This window comes from Metopolophium dirhodum, chromosome 9, assembly GCF_019925205.1.
Source record: "Metopolophium dirhodum isolate CAU chromosome 9, ASM1992520v1, whole genome shotgun sequence".
Taxonomy (NCBI): domain Eukaryota; kingdom Metazoa; phylum Arthropoda; class Insecta; order Hemiptera; family Aphididae; genus Metopolophium; species Metopolophium dirhodum.
The window spans coordinates 32327015-32353540 of record NC_083568.1 but is presented as its reverse complement, the minus strand read 5'-3'; the positions used below and the strand labels follow the sequence as shown (position 1 = coordinate 32353540).

General features: G+C 26.9%; 1 protein-coding gene across 4 annotated transcripts in view; it reads left to right on the top strand.

The window, feature by feature from the left end:
* Positions 1 to 26011, top strand: part of LOC132952922 (protein kinase C, brain isozyme) — an 88064-nt gene extending 62053 nt beyond the window's left edge. For 2 of the 4 annotated variants that reach the window (XM_061025436.1, XM_061025437.1), the window contains exons 6-15: positions 6645 to 6798; positions 12659 to 12887; positions 13302 to 13328; positions 16368 to 16499; positions 16569 to 16742; positions 19834 to 19925; positions 19998 to 20199; positions 22871 to 23059; positions 23153 to 23293; positions 23358 to 26011. In XM_061025436.1, the coding sequence (XP_060881419.1) occupies positions 6645 to 6798; positions 12659 to 12887; positions 13302 to 13328; positions 16368 to 16499; positions 16569 to 16742; positions 19834 to 19925; positions 19998 to 20199; positions 22871 to 23059; positions 23153 to 23293; positions 23358 to 23510 (1493 nt within the window). In that variant the 3' untranslated portion in view covers positions 23511 to 26011. The remainder of the gene's footprint in view (positions 1 to 6644; positions 6799 to 12658; positions 12888 to 13301; positions 13329 to 16367; positions 16500 to 16568; positions 16743 to 19833; positions 19926 to 19997; positions 20200 to 22870; positions 23060 to 23152; positions 23294 to 23357) is intronic. The other 2 variants (XM_061025439.1, XM_061025438.1) reach the window with 1 other exon arrangement.
* Positions 26012 to 26526: the final 515 nt, after the last annotated feature.

Below are 26526 nucleotides of genomic sequence, written 5' to 3'. Positions count from 1 at the left end.
CGTTATTAACGTGACCGTTTGTCAAAACTCATGAAGGGAGTAAGATAAGTATAGCTATTCGAAATATGGAAATAACATAACTTTTCCATGGATAACAATTTATCATTTTGATCTTAATATAAAGCTCTAATATATATAATATAAGTACTTATCATCGGTTAGGATTCCCAAATCTCGCAGGAGCAGCCCATTATTGTATTTTATAAATTACATACAATTACATACAATTACATCTATCTATAATTACCTATTATTATTTTTTAATATGTTACCTAACACTATAAGTCTATAAGGTTTTTCGTAAAAAAAAAAAAAAATGGAAAAATGCTTTTAAAATCATTGTTGATTTTATTATTTAATTGCTGCATAGTGTATACCTTTAAGTATATATAATTCAGTTTTAGTTAAAAATTGTATAATATCTGTATAACGTATTATTTGTATGTATGTCGTAAGTACGTTTGGCTATCCTTGATATCCATTTAATATGATCGTTTATAAAAGTAATATTTAAAACAGCTTTTCTTTTTGTTACATACAAAATTCACACAAAAATAATAGGATTTTTCACTTTTTATTGCACCTTTGAAGCTTGGCATGAAAACATTTTTTCAATGTTAAACAATTTAGTAATTTTATTTTTCTATTTTTTCCATTTGTATAAATGTTTGTTCCAGTTTAATTACTCATAAGTTACTTAACATAATATTTAACAAGTTAATTCACATGTTATGCCAAAGTGTGGTATATAGGGTTACAAATATAATGTAATTTAATGCTTTATCGATTAACTAATGTAATTAGCACCATAATTTATATTTATTTATTAGAATGTTTTACGTGGATTTAAATTTAGTTTTTTTAAAAATAGGTAATGAAAAAAAGTATTTAAATTTTCCTAGAATTTGTATAGCTGTTGTGAAACATTTATTTCAATTTTAAACTGTATTGTGTCTCTTAATAATTAAATATTTGTTGGGTAATAGAAAATGTGGTTATTGGCTATGCAGTATATTATCCAGAATTTAGCAATTTTAGTTTTGGTAACCCTAATATACGTTACTTTTTATTCAAAGAAGCATAATATATGCCTTTTCATATTATTATGCTTTAAAATTAAGAGAACCATAATTATGATTTTATTTAAATTTATTAATTTACGCCAGTCAGTTTTGAACAGTACCTAACCTAACTATAAGTAATTTTAAGACTTTTAATCTATACTTGTAATACTTATATTCATATTTATTTAAGGTATTTGACAACATATTTTATTTTTAAGAGTTTTTCTTATAAATCTTTTGGTCGTAATGTTATAGGTAGATTGTATAACTTGATTAAAGATGTATATGACCTTTCTGATTATTGAAAATCATAATAATATGTCAATACAATTTTTACTGATTTTCTCAAAAAAATTATATGTTTTAAAAAGTATAAAACGTATAAAACAGTATAATGTATAATGCATATTATTTATATTTAAACAATACCTAAACATTATTAATTTATGTTAGTTTTTATAAATCTGAATATTATTAATACAATTTTCGATCAAAATAAATGAGTTAAAATTAGTTAATCTTATTAAAACTCAAAATTGTATTTCGTATCAATTAACATAAGATAATACTATCCTAAAATACGTCTATAATATAACTCATTAATACTATTTTTGAATTTTTATTACCGTAATAAACTAACAGCAGCTATAATCCTTGTTCCATATTTTATTCCTTAATATTTTTTTCATTAGTACATTTTATAAAAAATATTATTATTATTATTAAGTATAATAACTTTTGTACATGTATGTTACCTCTCTCTCTCTCTAATTCTCTAAATAAAAATTGATAAATTGTAAAAATATTGTATAATTAGGTTTTATGTAGAAATACTCCATGACCACGCTGCTAGGAGTTCTTTTTTCCTAAAAAAAATATTATGTTATTATTTAATATTGTGATAATTTTTCGTGAGTTTTTTCAAAAACTTATAATATTTATGAATAAAAAAAAGGATCAAAAATAAGGAACCCTTAACATTTTGAATGTTTAGCCCTTACATGTAATTCAATAAATGGGAACTTAAAACCGTAGAGCTGTTCATAAATATTTACTCAGGGTTCGGGGTTAGTGAAGGTGAACAAACTGGATCAATTTTGTTTTGTCTGCATTTAATGTGACACGAGTAATCGATCGTCATCTATGTTCCACGGAAATGTGCGATTCTTAAGGGTCTTACAAATACGTATACGACTTCCTCTTCGTATCCCGTTTGAATTATTAATTGCTTAATTAATTGACACTAATAAATCTGAGACCGATTTCAACTCTACTTGATTTCAAGTAAATACAGTAAATTGGTTCTATGAATTTATCTTCGTTAGTTGTTATGTCGTTGTATATATCTTTTGGTTCAACGTTGTAAATCGCATAATTGTGTTAACAGTGAAACGCAGAAGGCGCGTATTCAGAATTATCAAACTTATGTAGGAAGAGCCTGAATCTTGTACGTTTTGTGTACTTTGTTATTTTATATTGGATTACACTTCAAGAAGTTTTTAATTTGAATATTAAATGTCCGCTTCGTCGCTATTTACACGTATTGTAACATTTTAATGGTTAGTTTAATAATATTTATTATTAATTATCTATTTACTATTTTAGTGTTTAGTTCTAATCATATTACAATATGTTTAACATATTCGTTAAACGTATAGGTATACATGCAAGACACGATAAACTCATTGATCTACATATCTGATCATAAATAATTACTCAAATATGAAAAAATAAGGAAAGTTTTATGGCTCAATTAATGGAAATTTGTTAAAATTGACTTTATTTTAAATAGTCTAAACATTACGTGACATATAGGTATTGATATTTCAACTATAGTATATGTACAAAATAATTATAATTATTTTAATGTATTAAAAAAATGTGTCAAAGTCAAATTTTTAGGATAGGTATTTGATAGTAATCAAAAATATTTGTATAAAGGTAGGTATAATATTTTAGATTCTGAGTGGAATTGTATACATTTTACAATGATGTGTATTTTTTGTATATGTTTACACGATAAGTAGTCAAAATAATGAATTGATTGTATGGCAAATTTTAAGTAGGTAGTTGGTATTTTTGAAAGATAAAAATTGAATATATCCAGTACTTTTCATAGCGGCGAGTAAACCTAAATACAACTAAGGAATAATAGACCTTACGCAAAATCTTTTTTTTTTACAAAATTTATTTATTTTTTGTTTAACTCAATTTTCACTGAATTTTTATATTAGCATTTTCTGTACATGATAAAAATTTTCAAAATATTATATGTATATTTTTAATTTTTAAGTTTTTTTCTATAAATGTTGATAAAATATTTTTCGTTGGGTCAAAAAGCTAGAAAATGTAATACTAGGTTTCTCATAAATTGGTATAATAGCAATTATTAAATATTTAGGATACATATTATGCAAATTTTTTTTTATAAGTATTTAAAGTTGAAATGTTGATAAAATTCGTCAAAATCACTAAATTTTTCAGTTAAAAATGTAGAAAGTGTTCAATTTTTATCGCTAAGGATTAAAAATGTTAAACAAGGTTTCTCATAAGTAGTTCATACTGTAACTATAAAATCTAAATACTATATAAACATAAAAAACTTTCTATATTTTTAAATATATATTATTTTAAGTTCAAATTGGAACGAAATTAGATATTTTAACGGAGAATAACGATATAGGCTGATAGACTGTGTTCGCTCTAAATTTATTTTCGTATACAAAGATTTTATACCATTTAATTCTAATTTAACACATCCATTACGGCGACCCACAGTAAAGCAGAACAGTACCTATTTACCTGCCTACGTTTTTTGTTTTTAAATAAACGATCTTATTTCGGGAACCCAGGCAACGAATTTTTGACAGAAATATACATTCTTAGGTATTCTAGGCATACATTTTAGAGCTAATATGACATTTCAATACAAGCTGTTGCGGGTTATTTATATTCGTAAGTTTTGCTTCTTTATACCATTTGATAGATGCCTTTTGAAAATAATGGTTTATACTACACAAATATATGGTTTTTTAATATTGTTAAATATATGTTCTGTGAACTAGTGAATAGTATTTTCGTTAAACGTGACGTATAACTAAAATCAAGTTTAATATAAAGCAAATCGTTTGTTATGATTCCAGATTCTGAAAAATAATTTGTTTAGTTTTTGTTTATAATCTTTATCCGATAGCCACCACATTTTATTGATTAATATTTTTATTTTTATTAGTGTTTTATCGAACAACTTAAATATTGTTTTCGTTTAATTTCAACGACATTTGTTGCATTATGACGGGAGATTTAATTTTATTACAAGATGATCAGAACTTTTCTTGTATGTAAGGTTCTGTATATTGGTACAATAGTACGTAATAATTTAACTAACCATGTATTATATAGGTATACGTTTTTTACAATAGTAAACAGTTAAGACAGATAAAAAGAAGTTATAGAGTATTTTTTTTCTGATTTTCTAAGACTTCTCGTCTCTAATAAATTTGGTTGATGATAAGCTAACCGACCGTCATGCAAAAAAAAAGTCGTTGGCTCACCACGGCTTGCTGGCACGGTGTTCACCAAATGTTTCGAACATATCCTTATGGGGGGGGGGGGGGGGGGGTCTCTAGACGAGTCCTTTTTTTTTTTGCTAGCACCCACTTTATATTCCTGTATATTTTGCAGGAGACCCTTTTGTCGTGCCTGCCAAAACGCGAATAAGGCATTTACTGGTTAGAGTGACAGTAATTGTTTAGTTTCGTTATATCAGCGAGCGTGATAATGACGGTGTGTTAACAATGTTGACAAAAGGGTTGGAAAAAAACAATTAAATTAGTTTTGTTTGAAACTATCAAAACAATCTCTTAGGCTTATTTTAATATGAATAATAAATACTGATTACCGATATATTTTTTGTAAAAGATTTCTCGATTGTGTGAGCTTTCAACTATAAATTACATTTATGTTTTTTGTTTTAATTAATAAATTATCAAAATAGGAATGCATTATTTAAAATCCATGGTTATTATACTGTTACATTAAAAATTATGACTATAATTAGTACGATTATTGACATCGATTAAATCGTGATGTATTATATACTTTTTTATGCAAATTATCTATTAACATATTTTTATCTGCTTTCTTGTTAATTAGTCATTTAAAATATTTTTAATTCAGGTACAACATAGATTTAAACTTTTAACATTAACAATAACGTGTTGGATCGTGTTTATTAATACCTACTATTCAATAACTTAATGTACAATAAATATTTTTAATATCTAATAAATTTCGCGGAAATTATTATGATTATAACGAAATACGTGTAGAATATTGATTAAATAAGGGTATGTGAAAAATATTATGAGTTGTATTTGTAATTTGAATTAAGAGGATATAGGTACCTACTAAAAATCGAAGGGCATGATTAGCCAAAAAAAAAAAAATTAAAACCACTATATAATTGTTTGTTATTTATTTTCCTACAACATTACCTATAGTAAAATAATTTTATATTCTATAATAAATTATGACTCGAAAGGTGAACAAATCATATACCTACTAAATATTAGTGAAATTATTGGTTGTTGGTTATTTGTGATTTCTCTACAAATTTAGGGCTTTAAAACTTTGTGGTACCTTAACATTGTATAATACATAATATATATCGCACGCAAGAATATTATATTATCCATTCCAAATTCGTAATAAATTCGTTTTAAACGTTATTAATAATTACAACAGAGTATACCTTTATAGAGTAAATATTAAATGTTTAACCTACCTACCTATGTTATCTATACATATTTCTATTATTAATGCACGACAATCGTACTGAATCAAGAGTATACATAATACGCGGCCCATTTATCAATTAAAATCGTATCGTACCCCTATTCCGATATGCATTGTATTTTAAATTATAATATTTTTATACTGCGGTCTGTTTGTTTATTTTGCCTGTTCGTCGTGGTCGGCTTCGCGTTACCTCCCTACGTAATTTACCAATGCTGCTGAGTGCAGTTTGCAATATTAAAATGCCACCATTTAACTCCGTTAAAGTTTTATTCTTCGTTATTTTATATAGGTGCTAAACAACAAAATCCACTACAGCGGCCGCGGTGGTCCATGTGTTCAATACATATTTTTCAACGATTTTCACTCGGATGTTTTAAAACATTCGTTTTTATACTCATTGTGTTGTAGGTACATTACTTACCTACATTATTATTATATTTACTTCATCGTAATATTGATTTTGTAATAGTAATTTATAAGTGACTCTTGGACGCGTAATAAATTAAATTTTAGACTAGTGGTCTGACGGATCAATGAATTCGCGATTACGATTCTTGATTTGAAAAAGATTCTTAGCCCGTGCGATGTGAATTTATTTATGAGACTGGAGGAAAAAAGTATAAGACCATCAGCTTGATGTAATAATATTAATGGTCTTCTACCCAAATACTACTCCTAAATCCTCCCGCTACCCTTCTATATATTAATTTTTATAAATAATTTTTCCTGTGCCATATATTTTATTTGACAACGTACTATTATTTGCTTTTATGTTTCTAGTTCGCCAAGGAAAAAATCTCATTCCAATGGATCCTAACGGGGCATCAGACCCCTATGTGAAGTTGAAACTTATACCAGATACAGACAACATAAAGAAGAAAACCAAGACAATCAAATCGTCGTTAAATCCCGTATGGAATGAGACAATTACGTTGTGAGTACGATTTTACTTTTGTATTTAACGCCAAGCTATTTTGATTTGTGATGATGGCTTTTTTAAACAACATTATATACAGGTATATACAATTATATACATGCCTGTATACAACACTATGTTTCGTTGATAATATAAACAAAAAGTGCAATAACAATTTATTTTCGTAGTTAATCTGCCCTGCTTCAAAATTCCAATAACACTTCCATCCACCATGTACGAGATTATGATAAAAGATACCTGCTGCGATGTTGATTGATTAAGAATGTCACATGGGTTTTTGTATTCGGAGTGTGGTGGAGTATTATTAATTTGTTTGATGTCCACGGGTTCCGTTTTAGATCTATCTTTCTATCTTACCCCACAACCTCTATCCACCAACCACCCCAAAAAAAGCTGAGGCAAACTAAATATTTTCATTTCATTTGTTCTCGTGGAATTCTATTAGCGTTTATATTGTTTGTTCAATGAAATGAATGAAACTTGCGGAAACAAATAGATTTGATATCATGGGTTAAAATACAATAGTATAGGTATAGAGTATACGTGTTGAGACTAGTCTCTGGGGATTTCGATTTGTGAATATACGAGTATATTATTATAATCCTATCAAAATAACAAACAATAAAGGACTATATAGGTATACAGTTTATACAGTTGAAGTGTACAAACTTTGTAATGAAAATTAATTTCCGCGCGTATATGTAAATATTTTAAAGTTTTTGATTATGTAAAGGTGGGATAGATGGTTGAAATATTAAGAAAATATAAGCTAAATATGTCTGAAAAGCTGATGTTTTTTTTTAAAGTAATTAATGTCGTAAATTATTATATTAATTATTTACAGGAATAATAATTTTGTAATTAAATTAACTACATTGAATTTTCTATTTGAGACGCCCTTTATATATTAATATGAATATTAATTGATTAAAAAGATACAAATATGTTTTCATTAAAAATTTGACCTTTATAATTATAACTTTAAAAAAATATGATTTATATTAAATTGTATAATATTTAAATTAACCAAAAATTATACAAAATTTACCTGATTTTATTTGTATTTTATGTAGGTACAAATATATATGCATATCCCATCGATACATTTATCAACATTTTACTAGATAATAATTATTCAACATTAGGTATATAATTGACATAAGTTATTTTTTCTATGTAATAATTACGATATGATAATCTTATAATTGTTTCGATAATCGCAATATTAATTATTATATATTACCCAAACCAGCTTTAAATATTTAGAGTAGTATTTCTCGAAAATTATTTAAAATGTGGTGCTTATATCAATATAATAAATAATGATATACAGAGCTAGGCTTATCGACTTTGTTCTCGTACATAGCCGCCTACTATAAATCAACCTCCTGCTTAAACTTAAAAATTTACATAATTATACTTTGTATATTTAATGAAAATCAGTAATTTAACTTTTAAATATATTTACAATGTGCATTGTAAAATGTACATATTATATTAACTTCATAAAATTGGCTATCTAAAATTTCTAAGGAATGTAAAAACAAAATTTTTATTTTTTGGAAAAAAAACCGAATCAAAAAAAAAAAAAAATCATAAAATACAATTATTTGTACCGAATAGTAGTTTTATCTAGATATTATTATATCTTTTGCTTTAAATTTCTGTCCTAAACCAGTATATTTAACACTTGCTGATCTTATTTTTAGGGTTACAAACTTTTTGGAAAAAAATGGTTACACATTTATATCTAGGTATCTTATTTATAAACAGTAACTTATTATAATGTTTATTTAATTAATTTATTTTCATAAGTTTAATTAGTTAATTACCCCGAGGTTAAAACAAATGTTTCATAAGGCATGAAACAAAGTTAATACATGAAGAAGTGTTATAAAAAATAAATTATGTGTTAACAATTCATTTTTAACAACTTTGATAAATGATAATTATTTTCGGGTTTTTTCATAGAAATTATTCAATTTGTTTTTAAAAATAATTGCTAATTAGTTATTTATCAAATTATTTTATTTAGTATATTTTAAATTAAAATAGTCAATAAAATAATTTAATTGAATGTTAATTTTTTTTAAATGTTTTTAACTTACATTTTCATTAAAACGGGTTTCTTAGAATTTTGTGATTTTATATTATTTTTACAGTTTTTATTCCGTGGGTCATAATATAATGTTCACCATATTACTAGGCATCTCATTAATTGAAACAAAGAGATGTATTTCTAGAAACAAGTACGTACCGTTGTTAAAGGCAATTATCCTTTGTTCTGTACGGAATCTCAAACTGTCTTAAATTGAATATGCCGTTTGAATCAACTTTTTTTTATCCTTAAAATTATAAAAAAAAACCACGAAGTTATAATATATGCTTATATCATTATATATGTACCTATATTATATATATATATATATTTGAATTTTTTCAGACTTACCTTATTGATCTTTTTGACAAGTCTTTAACGACATACTATATTATTTAAAAATGTTGTATATGCCAATATAAATTTAAATGTTCCTAACTATATCAGATGAAAATAAAAAAAAATGTATAATTATTCAAATATCGATAGTTATTAATTATAAATTATAATTAAGGCATCATATAGCATTTTCACCACCAAACTCCACTTAACACGGTGTCTTATACTCTTCACTAAATTTGTAAATTTGTGGTTCTATCCAATTTTTATTTACCTCCTCAAAAACGACGAATAAAACAAATCACCCAAGTTTTCTTTGTAAATAGACTTCCTTATTAGCGAAGGCCGAAGATCGCTCTCCTTTTTTTTTATCTTTTTCTTTCAAATTTTATAACAATGCTGTTACAAGAAAAAATAGTTGTTAAATAAATTACCGGTGGCGGTGGCGACTGATTTTTTTTCAATTCCAGTGTAGTCGCGAGGTATAGGCAATCATAATATTGCCAACAAACTCAAATCAATTTGTATGTTTTACTAAAAATTCCAATTTAAAATACGCTGTTCGCGGTGTCGCCTCTATACAATTGTATATATACGAAATACTGCAGTGTTATTTTTTTGTCTGATATACGCACCTTCAGAACTCCCACCAATTTTGCCGTGTAACCTAAACGAGTGTCCAACCATTGGCGTGTGAACTCTTCAAAAGACCACTCCCACTGTCTTGCAGCCGTCACACGTGCACTGTGCGAATTGAGAATATTATATAATTATGATTATTATTTACTATTTTTTTTTTTTTTTACGTCAAAATAATATATTATATCTTTGCAACGTTGTACCTACTTGCTGCGGGTTTGACAAACCTTTGAAACCTTTGAAATGCCTTAATTGTGTTCACGTGTCAATCAAACCGGACGCCACTCGTAGGTACCTGTACGTTGTTATTGTACTAATTCAGGACATGGGTAACCGTGACGACGATCATACGGTAGTAGAATCACGTTATCTCTCTGGTTGCCCTATAACTTGAAACGTCCAGGCAATTTGCGTGCAACCGTCCTATACAAATTACAGCGCTGCACCACGTACTTACCCACCTTCTACGCAGACGTCGAGGCGCTCCTTATCGCTGTAACAAATGTGTCGTAAGCGGTACATCCGTCAATTCATTGTTAACACAAAATCAAAGTACCCATTTCCAGGAACTTGAAATATCTAATCCACTTAATCCGAACGACCGACGATGACACTGCGGTGGTTCTTTCCATTGTCGTCGATGTTCGGAGCGTATTAAAATATAATAATATGTTGTAGGTACCGGGTATTGCTGCAGTATATGTTACGCGTTCATCCGTTCCGACGTATTGATGGTGTCCTTAACACTTGGTCGGTCGTAAATACTCGGATTATTATTATTATTATTTTTTTTTACTTACTTCACGTATACACAAATCTGCAAGAGAACTCATTTTTTGATTTTGCTAATGAATGCTCTGAGAGTAAAAACAAAATACGAATACCCCTCTAAATTTATGAGTTTATGTTAACGGGTTTAATAAACAAAAATTCAAACCGCCAAATCATTTTGTGGCTTATTGAATTTCAATATAAATCCAAGCGCGATTGAAGTTCGGAATACACAAATTTAAAGTTAATACACTGGTATAGTTATACTTGAGTAATAAAATCAGATTTTCCGTATGAATATTGTACTAGTAATTTTTACAAATATTATTCATTTATCTGCAGTTGTTCTTATTTATATATAATATAATTATGATATAACATATGTGTTTGTGTGTGTATAAGTATATATAAAGAATAGAGAATTACTTGGAAATATAATTAAAAAACAACAAAAACGAATTACCGTTGATTTCAATTGTATCAAATAATTAAATTTTTTAGTCATAAAAGTAATAGAAGTATATTACAAACTATGTTTCAACTATTTTATAGGCTAAATCAAGTTTGTTCGTGATTAAATATTTATTTTTATTGTATTAAGTTAATTTAGGTAGTTATAAATTTAAAATTAGTTTTTTAGATAAATAATCTTTATTTTATTTCTTGCATAATGTTAAAAATTAGTATAGCTTTGCGTAAAATGCAAACTTAAGACCCCGGAAAACAGCTTATAGATTCTAAAAGAAGCGATAAATGTATTGATTTTACAATGTTGTTTGTGTTTTTTTTTTATCTGACGTCATCTTTAGAATCAGTAAAAAAGCTTCAGTTTTAAACTTTGAAGGTGGTTCTAGTAGCAAATTGGATCTAGTTAGTACCTACTTCAGGAGATCAAATTTGAAATGTTCCCAGTATCTTTCAAAATAATCGGGAAAAACTAAAAAAAAAAAATACGGAAAACAGGAATATCTACACAATACTGTTTCCAATCGATTTTGTTTTTTTGTTGTTATTCAAAAATGAACTACCTTAGATACATGACATTTTCATCAAATATTTATATAAGCATTTTCTAGATTGATATAATTTTCAAAATATTGAAAATACGTTATAACAATTTTTTGTATAAAGCTTTGAAGTTTTTTGTCAAAATTATAAAGATTTAATACAATGTTCCTCGTATTGGTTCGTATACACCAATTAAACAATTTTGAAAATAAATATATAATTTGTTTTTTCTAAATGACGAAAAAAAAAAATAAATACATTTTAGGGATTCGACATTTTTTGACAATGCGTATATTATATCTCGCAATACAATTATCAAAATGTTTAAGCTATTTAACAACAAATACTACGAACCTTTTTTATACAATTATACGGTCGTCGGTATTGACTTATATTAAGTAATAAATATTGTATAACATACCTAGGGATGTGATGTTTTGGAAAAAATTGTTTAATCTACCTTTAAAAAAAAATTAATTTCTAATTTTAATTTTATTATTATTATTATTATTGATATTCATTAGTCATTACAGTGACTTACTCAATTGCGAAGTTCATTTTGAAATTTTTTTTAGAAAATACTTCATTCGTTTTTTTCTTTACATGAAATTTTTTTTTCAGTATAACGTTTTAATGAAATGTACTTTCACAGGAATAGTTTTAATGTAATTTATAATGTAGCGATGAGTCGTTTATTGATGTTTTCGTTTTAGAACTTTTTATTTCATCAAACGTTTAACTTTAAAATTGTTTTTTTTTATAAAGTTGAGAAATAAACGTTAATAACTTGGGAGACAATATAGAATTGAGGAGATATGAGTGTTTAAGGAAGTCTTAAAAGATTGCGGAGCGACTCAATTTATAAACTCTAACTATCTTTACTTGACATTAAAGTTGACATGTGAAACTTATGGATCTTGAAATTCAATCGCAAAACTTACTTTCTATTGTCCTGGGGAAAACGTCACAAGATTGATAAAACTATGATATTGATTTGTGCAGTGAGCTGAAACCTGAAGATAAAGATCGCAGACTATTGATTGAGGTGTGGGATTGGGACAGGACGTCCAGAAACGATTTCATGGGATCTTTGTCGTTTGGAATATCGGAACTAATCAAAATGCCGGTAGAAGGTTGGTTCAAGCTATTGACTCAAGAAGAAGGGGAATTCTATAATGTGCCCGTGCCTGAAGAAGGTGCCGACTTGGCTGCACTAAAATATCAAATGCGGGTAAGGAAAATAATTTTAAGCAACACGAAGTACCTATTTTTATTTTCCTTTCATTTATCATTTAATTCTATCTGCGCGTGTACGTTTGCGTGTTGTGTATCTATATATTTTGAACGTTTGTGGTTCAATTTTGAGAACATTCATGCAAAATATGATTATGGTATATACAATTGGTTCTTCTTGGTAACAATGCTATACTGAATTTGGTACAAAAAACTTTCGACTTCGAGCAGCATGATGAAACTTTTGTACTTCTATTTTATTCTCCTATCTTCCTTCTTTTTTTTTCTGCTACCAAAAAAATATCTTTTTTTTACAATTTAATTTTATGTGTTTGTCAAACAACTAATGTTATTCACGTTTATGTAAGCATTGCACATTCATTAATTTATATTTATATCTCTCTTAACACAGGGCTCAAAAACGCAAAGTCGAAATTTGGTTCGTTTCAAATTCAATAAAATACTATGTAGTTTTATTTGTATATGATCGTATAGCATGTATATATTTTAGAGAATATTTATATGACGTAAAATGTATTTTAATTAAAATCCTCATTAAACATTCACTTAATCAAACTTTATCCGTTCACTGCAGATAACATAGTGTAGAACGTAATGCTTTACTTCAAGTTTTATGTTAGAATATAGCTTTAAATAAGTATTTCTTATGTTAAGTTTCTATTAGGAATAAAATGACAACTATTTCTAAATTCAATAATGATTCTGGTTGAAATCTAAATAAATAAAAAATTTGATTAATAATTGACTAAATAATTAATACTAATTCCATAAGAACCTTATGAGTGTTATGACCTAATGTTTTTTTAGTATTGCGTCTTATATTACAGTTTTGAAAAGTAATTAAAATACAACTTTCTAAATGGTAGGTTTATCTTACTCGAATTTAAATTAATAACTCTTAATGTTATTCAACATTTTAATGTATTTTGGAAAATCATTTCCTTATTAATTGTAAAACGTTTTACAACATAATATCACAAGAGATAAAATTATTTATAGCAGAACTCTACGGAACATGCTTTGTTATTTTTATAGTATTCAATAGCAGTAGTATCAATACAGTTACTGGTTTTTGTAATATATTTTGTGTTTTATTAGTATCTATTGTTTTCGCATAACGAACAATCGAAAAAAACGATGAATAAAAAAAGAGTACATGTATTTATGTCTGGTAAACATTTTTTAGTAAAAAGTAACAACAATCACTCATTCTAAATGTATGATGTTAAATTTAATGGGATGTACTCGTATAAATCAAATGCCGGTAAATTAATAATTTACTTTTCAACATTTTCAATCATATTAATCTCATTTTCAAAACAGTTACTATTATAACTTTAACATATGCAGTTGTTAGTGTTCTATATACTTCTTAAAATATAAAATATACAAAAGGTACTTCTATACATTACCAAAATAAAAAATTAAATAAAAACTATGGCATTAATCTTTCAATGCATTACTATTCATTTTCTGAAAAATTATACAAACACGCTGAAAAATTTACTTATAAACTAAGTCAGTTTTTTGTAAGCATTTTACATTGGTTATTTAACTTTAGTTTTTTAATCGTTGAAAAGTACATATATGTGTTTTGTTTGTGTAAAATAAATTAGCATACCTTGAATATTTAAATATTGCCTTTAGTTACTGCGCTTTATAATATTTGTTATTTAAATTATGATTCATAAATAATAAACATGTTCCATTATTTATAATTAAAAACTAAAAATTTAGCTAGATGATAATATTATTTTGTTAATTTCTTGTCCTTATACAGACATTTATGTTGGTTATTTTATTATTATTATTATTTACTAACCGGAGAAAACAAAAGAAGGCCAACTAACAATACGTTAAATTTGTTTTTGGTAATAGTTTTAAACCTTCATTGAAATGAAAGAAGTAGACTACGAAGAAAACTGTATAATAAATTATTCATCAACTCACTTTACCGTCAATCAAAACTCCTTGTGTTTTTTTTTTCATTAAATTTTAAATGTGGTTTTAGTTTCACAAACATTTTTAATCGAAACGTTGTTTAAAACGTGAATATTTGGGTAAACATAGTTATAAGGACATGAAAGACACAAGTTCAAATATATATTTGTATTATTTGTTTTTATTTTAATTTTATATAATACAAACAAATGAATATTTTTTTGTGAATAAATTTATTTATCCAACTGTTTTATGTTGGTAAGACAATTTGGATTAATTGATGATAACAATAAAACGGAAAAACATATTATTCATAAATTATCAAATAACTTTCACCAAATTTTAAAACCATATTTTAATATATTTTCCGTATTAGCTATATAGTTATTTTGAATGTCTAAGGTACTATAGCTATTGTAATATTTTTATAAAAAGAAATAATTTGATTGGTAAAATTACTGTTTTAAGGAAAAATGTTCTTCGTATTGTATGCGAATTGTATTACAAAATATATTTATTATCGATTATGATATTATTATAGTAGATTCAATATTTTTTTTTTAAAACACCAGACAACTGTTATGAATGTTATGAATTTATTTTATCAGAAATTATATTGATTCAGTACTCATTCAATACCATTATGCGTTTAAAGAGGTTTTGAATGACAAGGAAATACATATAATAACAAATATTAACTCTATAATAAACTGTAATAGGTGCTCACAATAATTTCTTTATACATTTATAATTAAATTAGGAAAACACGTTCCGAAGTTTTTTAAATGTATTTAACACGTCAAAAGTGTGAATTCAATATATGTATATCTCTTGTTTGGATTGAATAGATTATACTCACTTCGTTTATTCTTTAATAGGTGGTTGAATACAAGCTCAGTTTAATGACAATGTAAAATACTTAGCAATATTTCGTCAACATTATTTTTAATTATAAAATGTATTGTGTAACATATACTTCGAATGCTGTACTTACGGACTGTAAGACTTAAGATTTTAATGTCGACAATATAATATATCCTCAATTAATAAATGTATCAACCAATTGCTTAGCTTATACTTCAATTTAATTGCGTTAATTGGTATTATTTTTTTAAGTTGAATATTATATTACATAGGTACTATCAAAATAATAATATAATATACATGCCCCAATTATCTTAATAAGTCTGTAGTAGGTACTTGTTTTTAAATCAATTTGGAATAGTTATATTTCTTTAATGAAAATGTTCGGATTACATTTATTCAGAATTTGAATTGAATGTCCAATACTTCTAAATGTTATTGTATTGTAAAATATATTAAAATAAATATTTAAAAAAAAATGGAGCTTATAAATGACTTTTGTGTTTTTTTTTCTGGCTTATCTTAAGTAATGTAGTTGCATGTTGGTGTTATCTTTTCAGTAAGAGCTTTAAAAGTATAAATTTTGCTAGTAAAGTTTTAAAATATTTTTATTTTTATTTTTTTATATAATACATTATATTTACAAATTTAGAAGACATCATTAACCAACAGAAAACCAATGGTGCCCGACAAAGATGTACCTCATAATATGGGGAAAAAAGATGTGATCAGGGCATCAGATTTCAACTTCTTACAAGTACTCGGAAAAGGCAGTTTTGGAAAAGTAAAGATAGCAACTCAACTGTTATTGTTTATTTTTATCGTTCGTTAATTGTTTTGTTTTAACTTTTAGGTAATGTTAGCTGAGCGTAAGGGAACCGATGAATTGTATGCGATAAAAATTTTGAAAAAAGATATAATTATTCAAGACGACGATGTTGAATGCACCATGGTGGAAAAACGTGTATTAGCGTTGTCTAGTAAACCACCGTTTCTCGTACAACTACATTCTTGTTTTCAAACTATGGTAAGCATTCACAGATAGCTATATAAATGTACCTATAATAATAATATTATCATCATAAATAGATATTTTAAATAATTCAAATTATTGCAATGATTAAATAAATAGGGTAGTTAATTAGAAGTTGATTTTATGTCATCAATTCAAACCTATATTAAAACTTTAATTTCGATTTTTTGTAGTTCAAATTTGAAAAGTTTGTCAAAAATATTGTTTTTTGGTATATTATTATGTTAGTCGTTTACATTAAAAGTGGATATTTTTATTTAGTATGAAAAACACGTACATTTTTCATAAAATAAAAAAATACACAATATGATAGTCATTACACATTTATTGTATTATACGTATAATATTTATGCGTTTGTTATAAAATATATTTATTTGTTTTTAAGTTAAAATATGAAAATATTAATGAATGATTACAATCTTAAAAGATAAATGTTATCGTACTTATCTTAAATAAGTAATTATCGTTTCCGGTTTTTTTTTTTTATATGAAAACATTTTGTCTGTCTCCCTGAAAGGACGTGATACTCATTTTTTTTATCTCCATCTTAAATACGCATTACCTAACATGAAAAATGTATGTTCGACATGATTGATATCGTTTTAATATAACGGTAAATTGACCTATTACCAAACTTAAAAGATAATAACATATTTATCATCATTTATCGAGACTTCAGCAGCTAGTCTTACACTCTTACATAATTGAAAAAAATTTAAGAATATTATCTGCGTTTTCCCGTCATTTGTATTTGTATTTTTTTCTTTTAAGTCGAAATGATAAAAAAATATAACGTTTTAAAAATAGTTTTATTCCACGACTTTGCCATATCAATATCATAGAACTGACGAGTGATTACATATTATGTTCTTTTTTTTTTATTCAATATTGAGCATTTATTGTGGTTTGTGATTTGGTCGATTTAAGTAGGTGTCGATTTCGGTACTCTATAATATTAAAAATAACAAAACGGAATCAATTATAGCAAACATAAATTTAGTGTTAAAGATTGCTGTGTCATACATATTATGTGATACGGATACAACAAATACGTCCTTTAAATGTTATAATTGGTAAAAATTGTATTGCAATATATAATCATAACATGCAATCAGGTAATTTCATAAATTAATGCCACTTTAAAAATGTTTTATGATGGACACACCAACAGTCAACACTATACATATATTGCTCTTATGTTCTTAAGTCTTGTTATGTTTTCAATTATATGAGATTCGTGCTTCTGTTTATTAAATATACGGAAACAATATATTTACGCGAACAGATTTTGATTATACATTTGCATCTATATAATATTATGTTCATTTTTTACTTTGTGTACGTAATTTGTTTGTTTTCAAAGAGAAACTACAAATAGAGTTATTACATACCTACATTCTGATGGACGTTTTTTCTCATTATGAAAATGCCAAAAATTGGTATGCGTTTTGTAGAAAGGGATCCTGTTTAGAAAATAAATTAAATTATTACGAATGAAAACTAAATAAACAGTATAAGCATCATTTTTATTACAATTATATACAATTTAATGGAATTTATGAATGTTCATGATAAATCACGTGTTTCATACTTTTTGCTGTCATAAAATGTTTTTCTTACATTTTTTTAATAATGTATAAAATTTCAACACAAACTATGAGTACAAAGCATTAAATAAAACTACACTTCCACTATGAATAATTCTAAGACCTGAGAAAGGTTCATTTTTATATTTTTTCGAGATCAAAAATATATTTTGTACGTCTTGAAAAAATACTACTATATGAAACACTATTGCTCTTTAAGGCATATCCGGAAAAACTCATCATTGTGACCCAAGCAATTTATTTCATTTCCGTGAAAATAATATCACTGAAAATGTCAGATTTTGACTGTATACATAAATATTGTATGCACTGTTTGATGCCGCCCAATAAAACAACAATCGGCATGATGTTAATAATTAAAAATATATAAATACATAAAATATATAGGTACTTTAACCCGAGGTTTATTTAAAGTTTTTTTCAGAATAAATTAAGCAAACTATTTAAACCGTTTACATTTATTTGTTTCTCTAGTTTTAACGGTTTATTTTAATAATATTATAATATTATATGAATGTAGTAATTTTATTTATTTTTCTACAGGCTTCATTTTATTGAATATTCTTTAATTTAATATTGGTTTTATTCGTTTTTGAAGATTTGCTTTTGTTGAAAAATACATTACGTATTTATTAACATTTTCTGCATATTAGGTGTATGGTTATCAATATAATTTAAAACGATACTTTTTAGTGTAGCAAATATATTTTTGGCTCTCAATATTTTGCTGTTTATTTTTTCAAATTAAATTTTATCTCAGAAACAAATAAGACCAAAATACACCTCGTTCTATCAATTATATTCTTATTTTTTTTATCATACATCTTGGTTCTTAAACATATTATATTATTATATTTGTATTTTTTATTTTACGCGGTGTGCTTTTATTTAAAATACCTATACTTACTAATTAATATGATATTAGACAATAGTATAATACATTAGTATCCACACTTGGTTGAGCTAGGGTAATGTTTATTACCGTAAAGGCATTCAAATTTAAGACAACGTTAATCATATTGGTTTTAGAATTACTCTAAACGCACATTAGTTTTGACATCGGAGCATTGGAATTAAACTTTTTAATTATAACTTTTTATTACGTGGATATAGTATTTCTTTTCAATGCACGACGTTTAATTCCTTAATTGTTACATTTCCGTTATACCATAGCAATTAATTAATATTCAATTGTATTATTATGTAATATTTTAGGTATGTATAATCAATGATACTATTATGATGACAATACACAATAGAAATGTATTCAACAATAAATAAAACATTACTGTTTAAAAACAATCATTCTCTTATTTTACACGAGTCATTTTGTATTAACAATAATAGCTATCGATTTGTATCTGCAGAATGGTTATAATTTTTTTTTTTTTAAATAATTAAATTTACGCGTTTATTATTTTTACCAACGACGGATGGATGCGCTATATTATGTGAATAAAAAAATATTTTTTCCTAGGATCGTCTATATTTCGTGATGGAGTATATAAATGGTGGAGATTTAATGTTTCAAATCCAACAATGTGGAAAATTTAAAGAGCCTGTCGCCGTGTACGTACATTTTCCGGTGTAGTTTATTCGTAGGTATTACATCGGCTCATAAATATTTATTTATTTTTCCAGATTTTACTCCGCAGAAATAGCGATCGGACTTTTTTATTTGCATCTCAATGGCATCATATACAGAGACTTAAAATTGGACAACGTACTATTGGATCAGGACGGTCACATAAAAATCGCTGATTTCGGCATGTGCAAAGAAGGCATTATGGGCGATAAGACTACAAAGACATTTTGCGGAACACCGGATTATATAGCCCCAGAGGTAAAATATTTATGTTCATGGACGATAATGCGCTTGATTACCTTATTATTTTGGTATCAGATTTTCTTATTGCAACTGTACAGCGTCGAGGCTTTATGTATATGCTCTTTTATATATACCGCGAAAGTAGATTTTATTGTCTTTATGCTTTATCCAACTCACGTGTAACGCGTAGCCAAGTTCGTTACTGCTGAAGTATTTCCAATACAACGTCAGGCTTACATTAACATTAGTCTCTGGGGACTTTCGTATAATTTACGGCGTATAACATTACTGCAATGCTTGCTCGTACATTATGTTTAGTGTATTATATTCAAAAGGCAGTTATTAATGATAAAAATATGTATCCCTTAATTTATCCAACTATTATACAGTGTAAACTCTAAAATAAGTACGTGAAATGATATTATTTTCTTAGAAATTTAATTACGTTCGTAGTAAAATGCATTATTTTCGTATATTTTTTTAGAAAGTTGCATAAAAAATATCAAAATTGTACCTACGTTAAATATAGTGGCACCTCTGCGTCAAAAATTAATTTTCAAACCTTCATAATATTATTACAGATTAATGCAAATAATTTGATAATATGTAATTTGCATGATGTTTTTCAGTAATTGTTTATCTATTCTTTTATAAAAAAAAAACAATTTTTTAGTCGGAGTTTTTCTCTAAGTAATATGAGCTTTATACGTCGGTACCATCATTACGGATTAATTACTCCAAACATCCAATTATTCGTTGTTAACTGAATATGAAACAAAACTCCTTTATATTATCTGCTATAATAGTGGTCTATATAAAACGCAATACCCAATAGACTATTTTACCAGACTTTCGGCCATTGGGAGCAAAGCGATATGAACGATCCACTGAACTGTGTTCATCATCAAAATTAAATAAATGTTCCATTATTTTCTTAAACAGAACCTGGAAAAATAATATTATTTTAAGTCTCAGCTTCGTATAAATTTCATTTCGTCTCGACGTTCAATAGTATTTAAAATGTTGAAGTTCATTAACTGTATTCATTCACACAAAACTAACAATCTTGAAAGTACCCTAATTATTATTTCGTTCTACTTCGACAAACATTTTTAAATCTGAAAAAGAACAAAAAATATCGTTAATTATGCTTGTAAACCATAAGACCTTTAAAAAAACACTGTAGGTATTGTCTTCTAAACAAGCTCTCGTTATTAAGATGATTTTTTTTCGGTGTATATTTTCTGAATTTCTAAATGAAAATCAATTGCACCGATGTACTAAGAAGAAAAAAAACATTAAATTGGTTCTATTCAATTCTATTGTCACCGTACGCTTGTTTACCTATGTATTTAAGATATTTTTAGTGCTAAATTTTTGTAGTGATACAAAGTTTGATTTGCCGAAATATTTTCGTTTCGATCGGCTTGCGATCCACCCAAATCACGTAATCGAATTATAATGTGAATGTTAATGAATAATAAAAATATTGTTAATCTTTCTGGCACTTGGCAGTACTTTTTTTAAAACTTCCATTAGAATTCCTTTTCCTATTATTTCTCATAATTTCTGTTAAAGCTACCTAACTATTGTATTTTATACCATTTATTTTAATTTTAACATGACGTGTTGGGTATTAGCAACTACTAACTAGGACAAGTAGTAAATATTTTAAATATTGCACACAAATCTTTTCCTCCACAACTCACAAATCAAATAACGATTTATAAATTTCCAATTTTTACATTTTAAAATAAATAACACATGAAACTATAACTATAACACAATATTGTATATCATGTGAACGTACACCTACTGAATTACAATTGTATTGGTGGTCCCATCACATACACCTGTTCTTGGCAAATTAAGATTAAGTGTGGTCTCATAATTGCAAGTTAATTTATTTATTTAATCCCATTTTATTCCCATGTTTAAGGCAAGTATATCTCACACCCATCATACTGAGTTTTTTATATCGATAGTTCATACGATGTTCAATACCGAACAATATAGTTAGGTTGATTTTTTTTTTTAGTTGACGTACATATTATACTTCACTGTAATTTAGTGTAATTATAGTACAAGTTTGAATGATAACATATGTTACGCATCGTAATAAAAGTATAAGCGGGTAAATAAAAAGCAGATAATTAAAAATATCGAAGTTTATAGTAATGCGTACGCCGTACACCGTATATTATTATTGTAGTTTTAAACATTTTAACGAATCGCATAATTCTTATATTATTCGAATGCCACCTGTTAATTAGGACTATTATTAATCAACGGTCCCCGACAGCGATAATATCTTTACCTCGCTATGCTATACATAATCTCGTCTATTATCAATACAAACAATTGGCGGTTTACCATTAAGCTCCGATCAACTTCTACCGCTATTAAAAGCTGACAAGTATATATTACGTATTATAATACACATCCATATTGCATGTTGAAGTATAGTAGGTACACCTACGATATCATTCGACTGTAGGCGAATTGGTAATCACAATAATATTACATATGTTTTAATTCTACGAATATCAGTTGATATATCTCATAAAATATATTCTAATGACGTAGTCCCAGTGTTGTTTAATTTTGTTTACATTTATACTCGAAAAATTATATTATTGCACGCCTGAAGTATAATGAAAAACAAACACTTATCATTGATTTTTAGATAATTTTATACCAACCGTATGGCAAGTCTGTTGATTGGTGGGCTTATGGTGTTCTCCTGTACGAAATGTTGGTTGGACAGCCACCTTTTGACGGAGAAGACGAAGAAGAACTTTTTGCGGCCATCACTGATCACAGTGTCAGTTACCCCAAAGGAATGTCTAAAGAAGCCAAAGAAATATGCAAAGGGGTATTGTTATTATAATATCACCTTTGTCATATATTAGAAAAAAATATATTTTTTAAATGTTTTAAAATGTTTTTTTTTTTTTTTTAATTCTAGTTTTTGACTAAAAATCCGATGAAAAGATTGGGAGGAGGTCCTAGAGGCGAGGAAGACATTCGTGGACATGTATTTTTCAGACGTATCGATTGGGCAAGAATTGAAAACCGCGAAGTGCAACCGCCGTTTAAACCAAAAATCGTGAGTATTACTCACGCCACGGCATTAATAATTCGTAAAAAATAATATTATATTTATGTTATAGAAACACCGTAAGGACGTGAGCAATTTCGATAAGCAGTTCACTGGTGAAAAAACAGATCTTACCCCCACCGATAAACTGTTCATGATGAATCTAGACCAAACAGAGTTCATGGGCTTCTCATTTCTCAACCCAGAATTCATTCAGCATGTATAATTTATTTATCTCCTTTATAAGTATCCTTTTTTTTCAATTTTATTACAGGGTTTTCCTTTACACTCCTTCGCTGTTATCCTATCCCGTCTTTGTCTACCGATTCCGAATTCACTATAGTCAATTGGACATTACACAACACCCATCGAATTTCTTTCAGTGTTTTTAACTGATATACTTTTTGACCATTATCCCTGATCACGTTATCAAAACAAAAAAGAAACACACATTTTCCGTTTTACTATATTCAGTATTATACTACTACTATTACTAATACTACTACTACTACTACTACTACTACTATTTTTATTACCGTTTCGGCCGACCCTTATTATCATGAATAAACTAATTTACATAAGTTGTAGTACACGACATTTCTGAGGAACGTTCTCCGGATGTCTAACCCTTGTCGTCATACCATACACAGTATTTTCTAACGTAAGCTTAGAGTATTGTCATATTATTTTTCGTAGTAGTGATGAGGAACAATGAGTCGGCAAACGTTCGTATTTCAGAGCACTCGAGTGCTGTACGCGTTTTAATTTGACGTGGCACCTCAAGGGCGCATGGACGTCCACCATAGAACATCGTTCCATGAAATAGGATAAAATTGGGACCATTACGCCTATTGATATGATGTGTGGCTTTAATTGTTTTACATAGTTTTAATCCAAAGTGAAATAGTTGATAGAAAAAAAACATTTGATGTTCTGAATAGAAAATTTAAAAAAAAAAATGAATATATAAGTTCTATCTGTGATCTAAACAAGTGCAATAGACACAAGATGTCATTAAATTTAAATAATATTATTTCTTTCGTTTTATATTAAATAATATTCAACGTTTGAATATCCTAAACAAACATAGTTACCTCGTTTCCGTTTATTCCCTTTATGATAAATACGAACAAACGTGTTTTTGTGTAGAAACGATAGGTTGTGTCTAAATATTTTTTCTCGTTTAAAAATAATTTTAGTGAAAACTTTTATTCGTACCTATATATAATTATTATTATTGCTTAAATGTTTACGTTATTATTTAAATTATTATTATTAAATTACGTACGTATATATTAATATATTATTAGTCACTCTCGGCTTAAACATTCGGGAATATAATTTTAAAACGTTATAACGTTTATTGTTCGTAAAAAAAGACATTAATTTATATCGGTCGTTTGAAATAAAAGTATATTAAATGGATATTTTTGTAGTGTTTAAGATTAATGGATGATAATTCACAAACACCGTGGTAACAGTAAGTAAGGTACTTAAACATTATTTTTCTTTTTTTAGAAAATCCAACGTACTTTTATATCAAACGATCCCTATTTCACGTTTATCTAAATGTGTTTGCATATTTTAAATACGAGTAATATGATATAATATTTAGGTGAATTTGGGATTAACAACATTTTAAGTGATATTTTACTAAACTGTACTATAGTAAATCAAATTGGTAGTAACTATGTATTATTTACTTCTAGCTAATCTTTAACTTGCTCACAACTTAAGTCTATTTGTATAACTTAAGTTTAAAGTAGGATCTGGTTAAGCTTGTAAAAGAATATTTAACGATCAAAATTGTATTTACTATAAATGTTTAGTATATTTTGTGTTGTCTAGTTTGTACATAAGTGTTGTACCTTGTACGCCTAATTATTCTTTTATCATTATATTTATGTAATCACATTTTATTGTTAAAAAAGTCTTTTAATGTACAACAATTGTGTTAAAAAAATAATTAATTATGTATCTAATAACACGGGCTTGGGGGAATTTTATTCGTATTTATTGTTGATAATTTTTTAATGTTATATTATTGTAACTTACGATTTGTGCACTTTTTTACTTTATTGTTTTATTATTTTCGGTCGTATTATTTCTCTTTACCCATATTTATAAATATTAAAAATAGTACGCCGTTCAATCATTATTGTAGTCAATTGACGTATAAATAATTTGTTGTTATTTTACAAACTTCTACCATTATTAGATAGTTTGATAAAAAATTACTAAGTAATTTTGTTTTCTCCTGAGACATCCAACTATAAATTTTATGTTTAATTTGACCAATCCGTAATTTTTTTTATTTTATTTCATTTTTTATTTCTTATTATGACACTTTTTCATATTTTAAATAATTTTAGACACAAGTTAGTCGATAGGCTAAAATTGTGTTGAACACACCATTAAATTAAACTAATACACCATTCGAAAATAATAAAATATATATTAATTGTTTACAATACTGACAATCAAATATCACTTAGTAATTTCTGTCACAGTATTTTATCTTCTACTTCTTTAATACATTTTATTAATGTGCCAAAATTCCTCTCAGTGTTGTTGAATTAATTACACCTATATAGATTTTAACAATCGTTTAGCATTTAATTCATTTTAAAATACATTATAATAATATATAACTAATAGTTTTAACATGTAATACATTGTATTTTATTTGTTTTTTTTTTCAATTAAAGATTATAATACTCATACATATACGTGACTGCTGAGTATAGCTCGTTTTACTGTCCAGATTATTAAAAATTAATTTCAGTGCTGTCAGTTCCGGTCGAGGTTTCGCCTGCACGGGGAGATTGCTGTTCTAAACGTTGATGACAAATTTGGCCCACTTAATGCAATATCGTGTAATGATATATACGCGTAGGTATCGAAACGTTTTACTTCAAAGCCGTTTTGTTCAAGCCTTAATATTATAATACCGTACCTATGCGTAAAAGTTATTTGTATGCGTCTTTTATTCGCGACCGACCCCTCCGACCATCTCTATATAATTACGAACAATTAATAATATAATAATATATTCGGTCACGTGGTACGCAGCACAATATTATAATATTATTTATACGCCGCCGCGCCGCCGCCGTCGATCAACGCAGTTTGCATCCAATGTTTATGCGAGCTCATTACCGATAAATGATAATAATCCACCGAGACGATCAGTCCTTTGCCAGTTATTAACGAATAACGCACTTGACGGGGGGGGGAGTGGG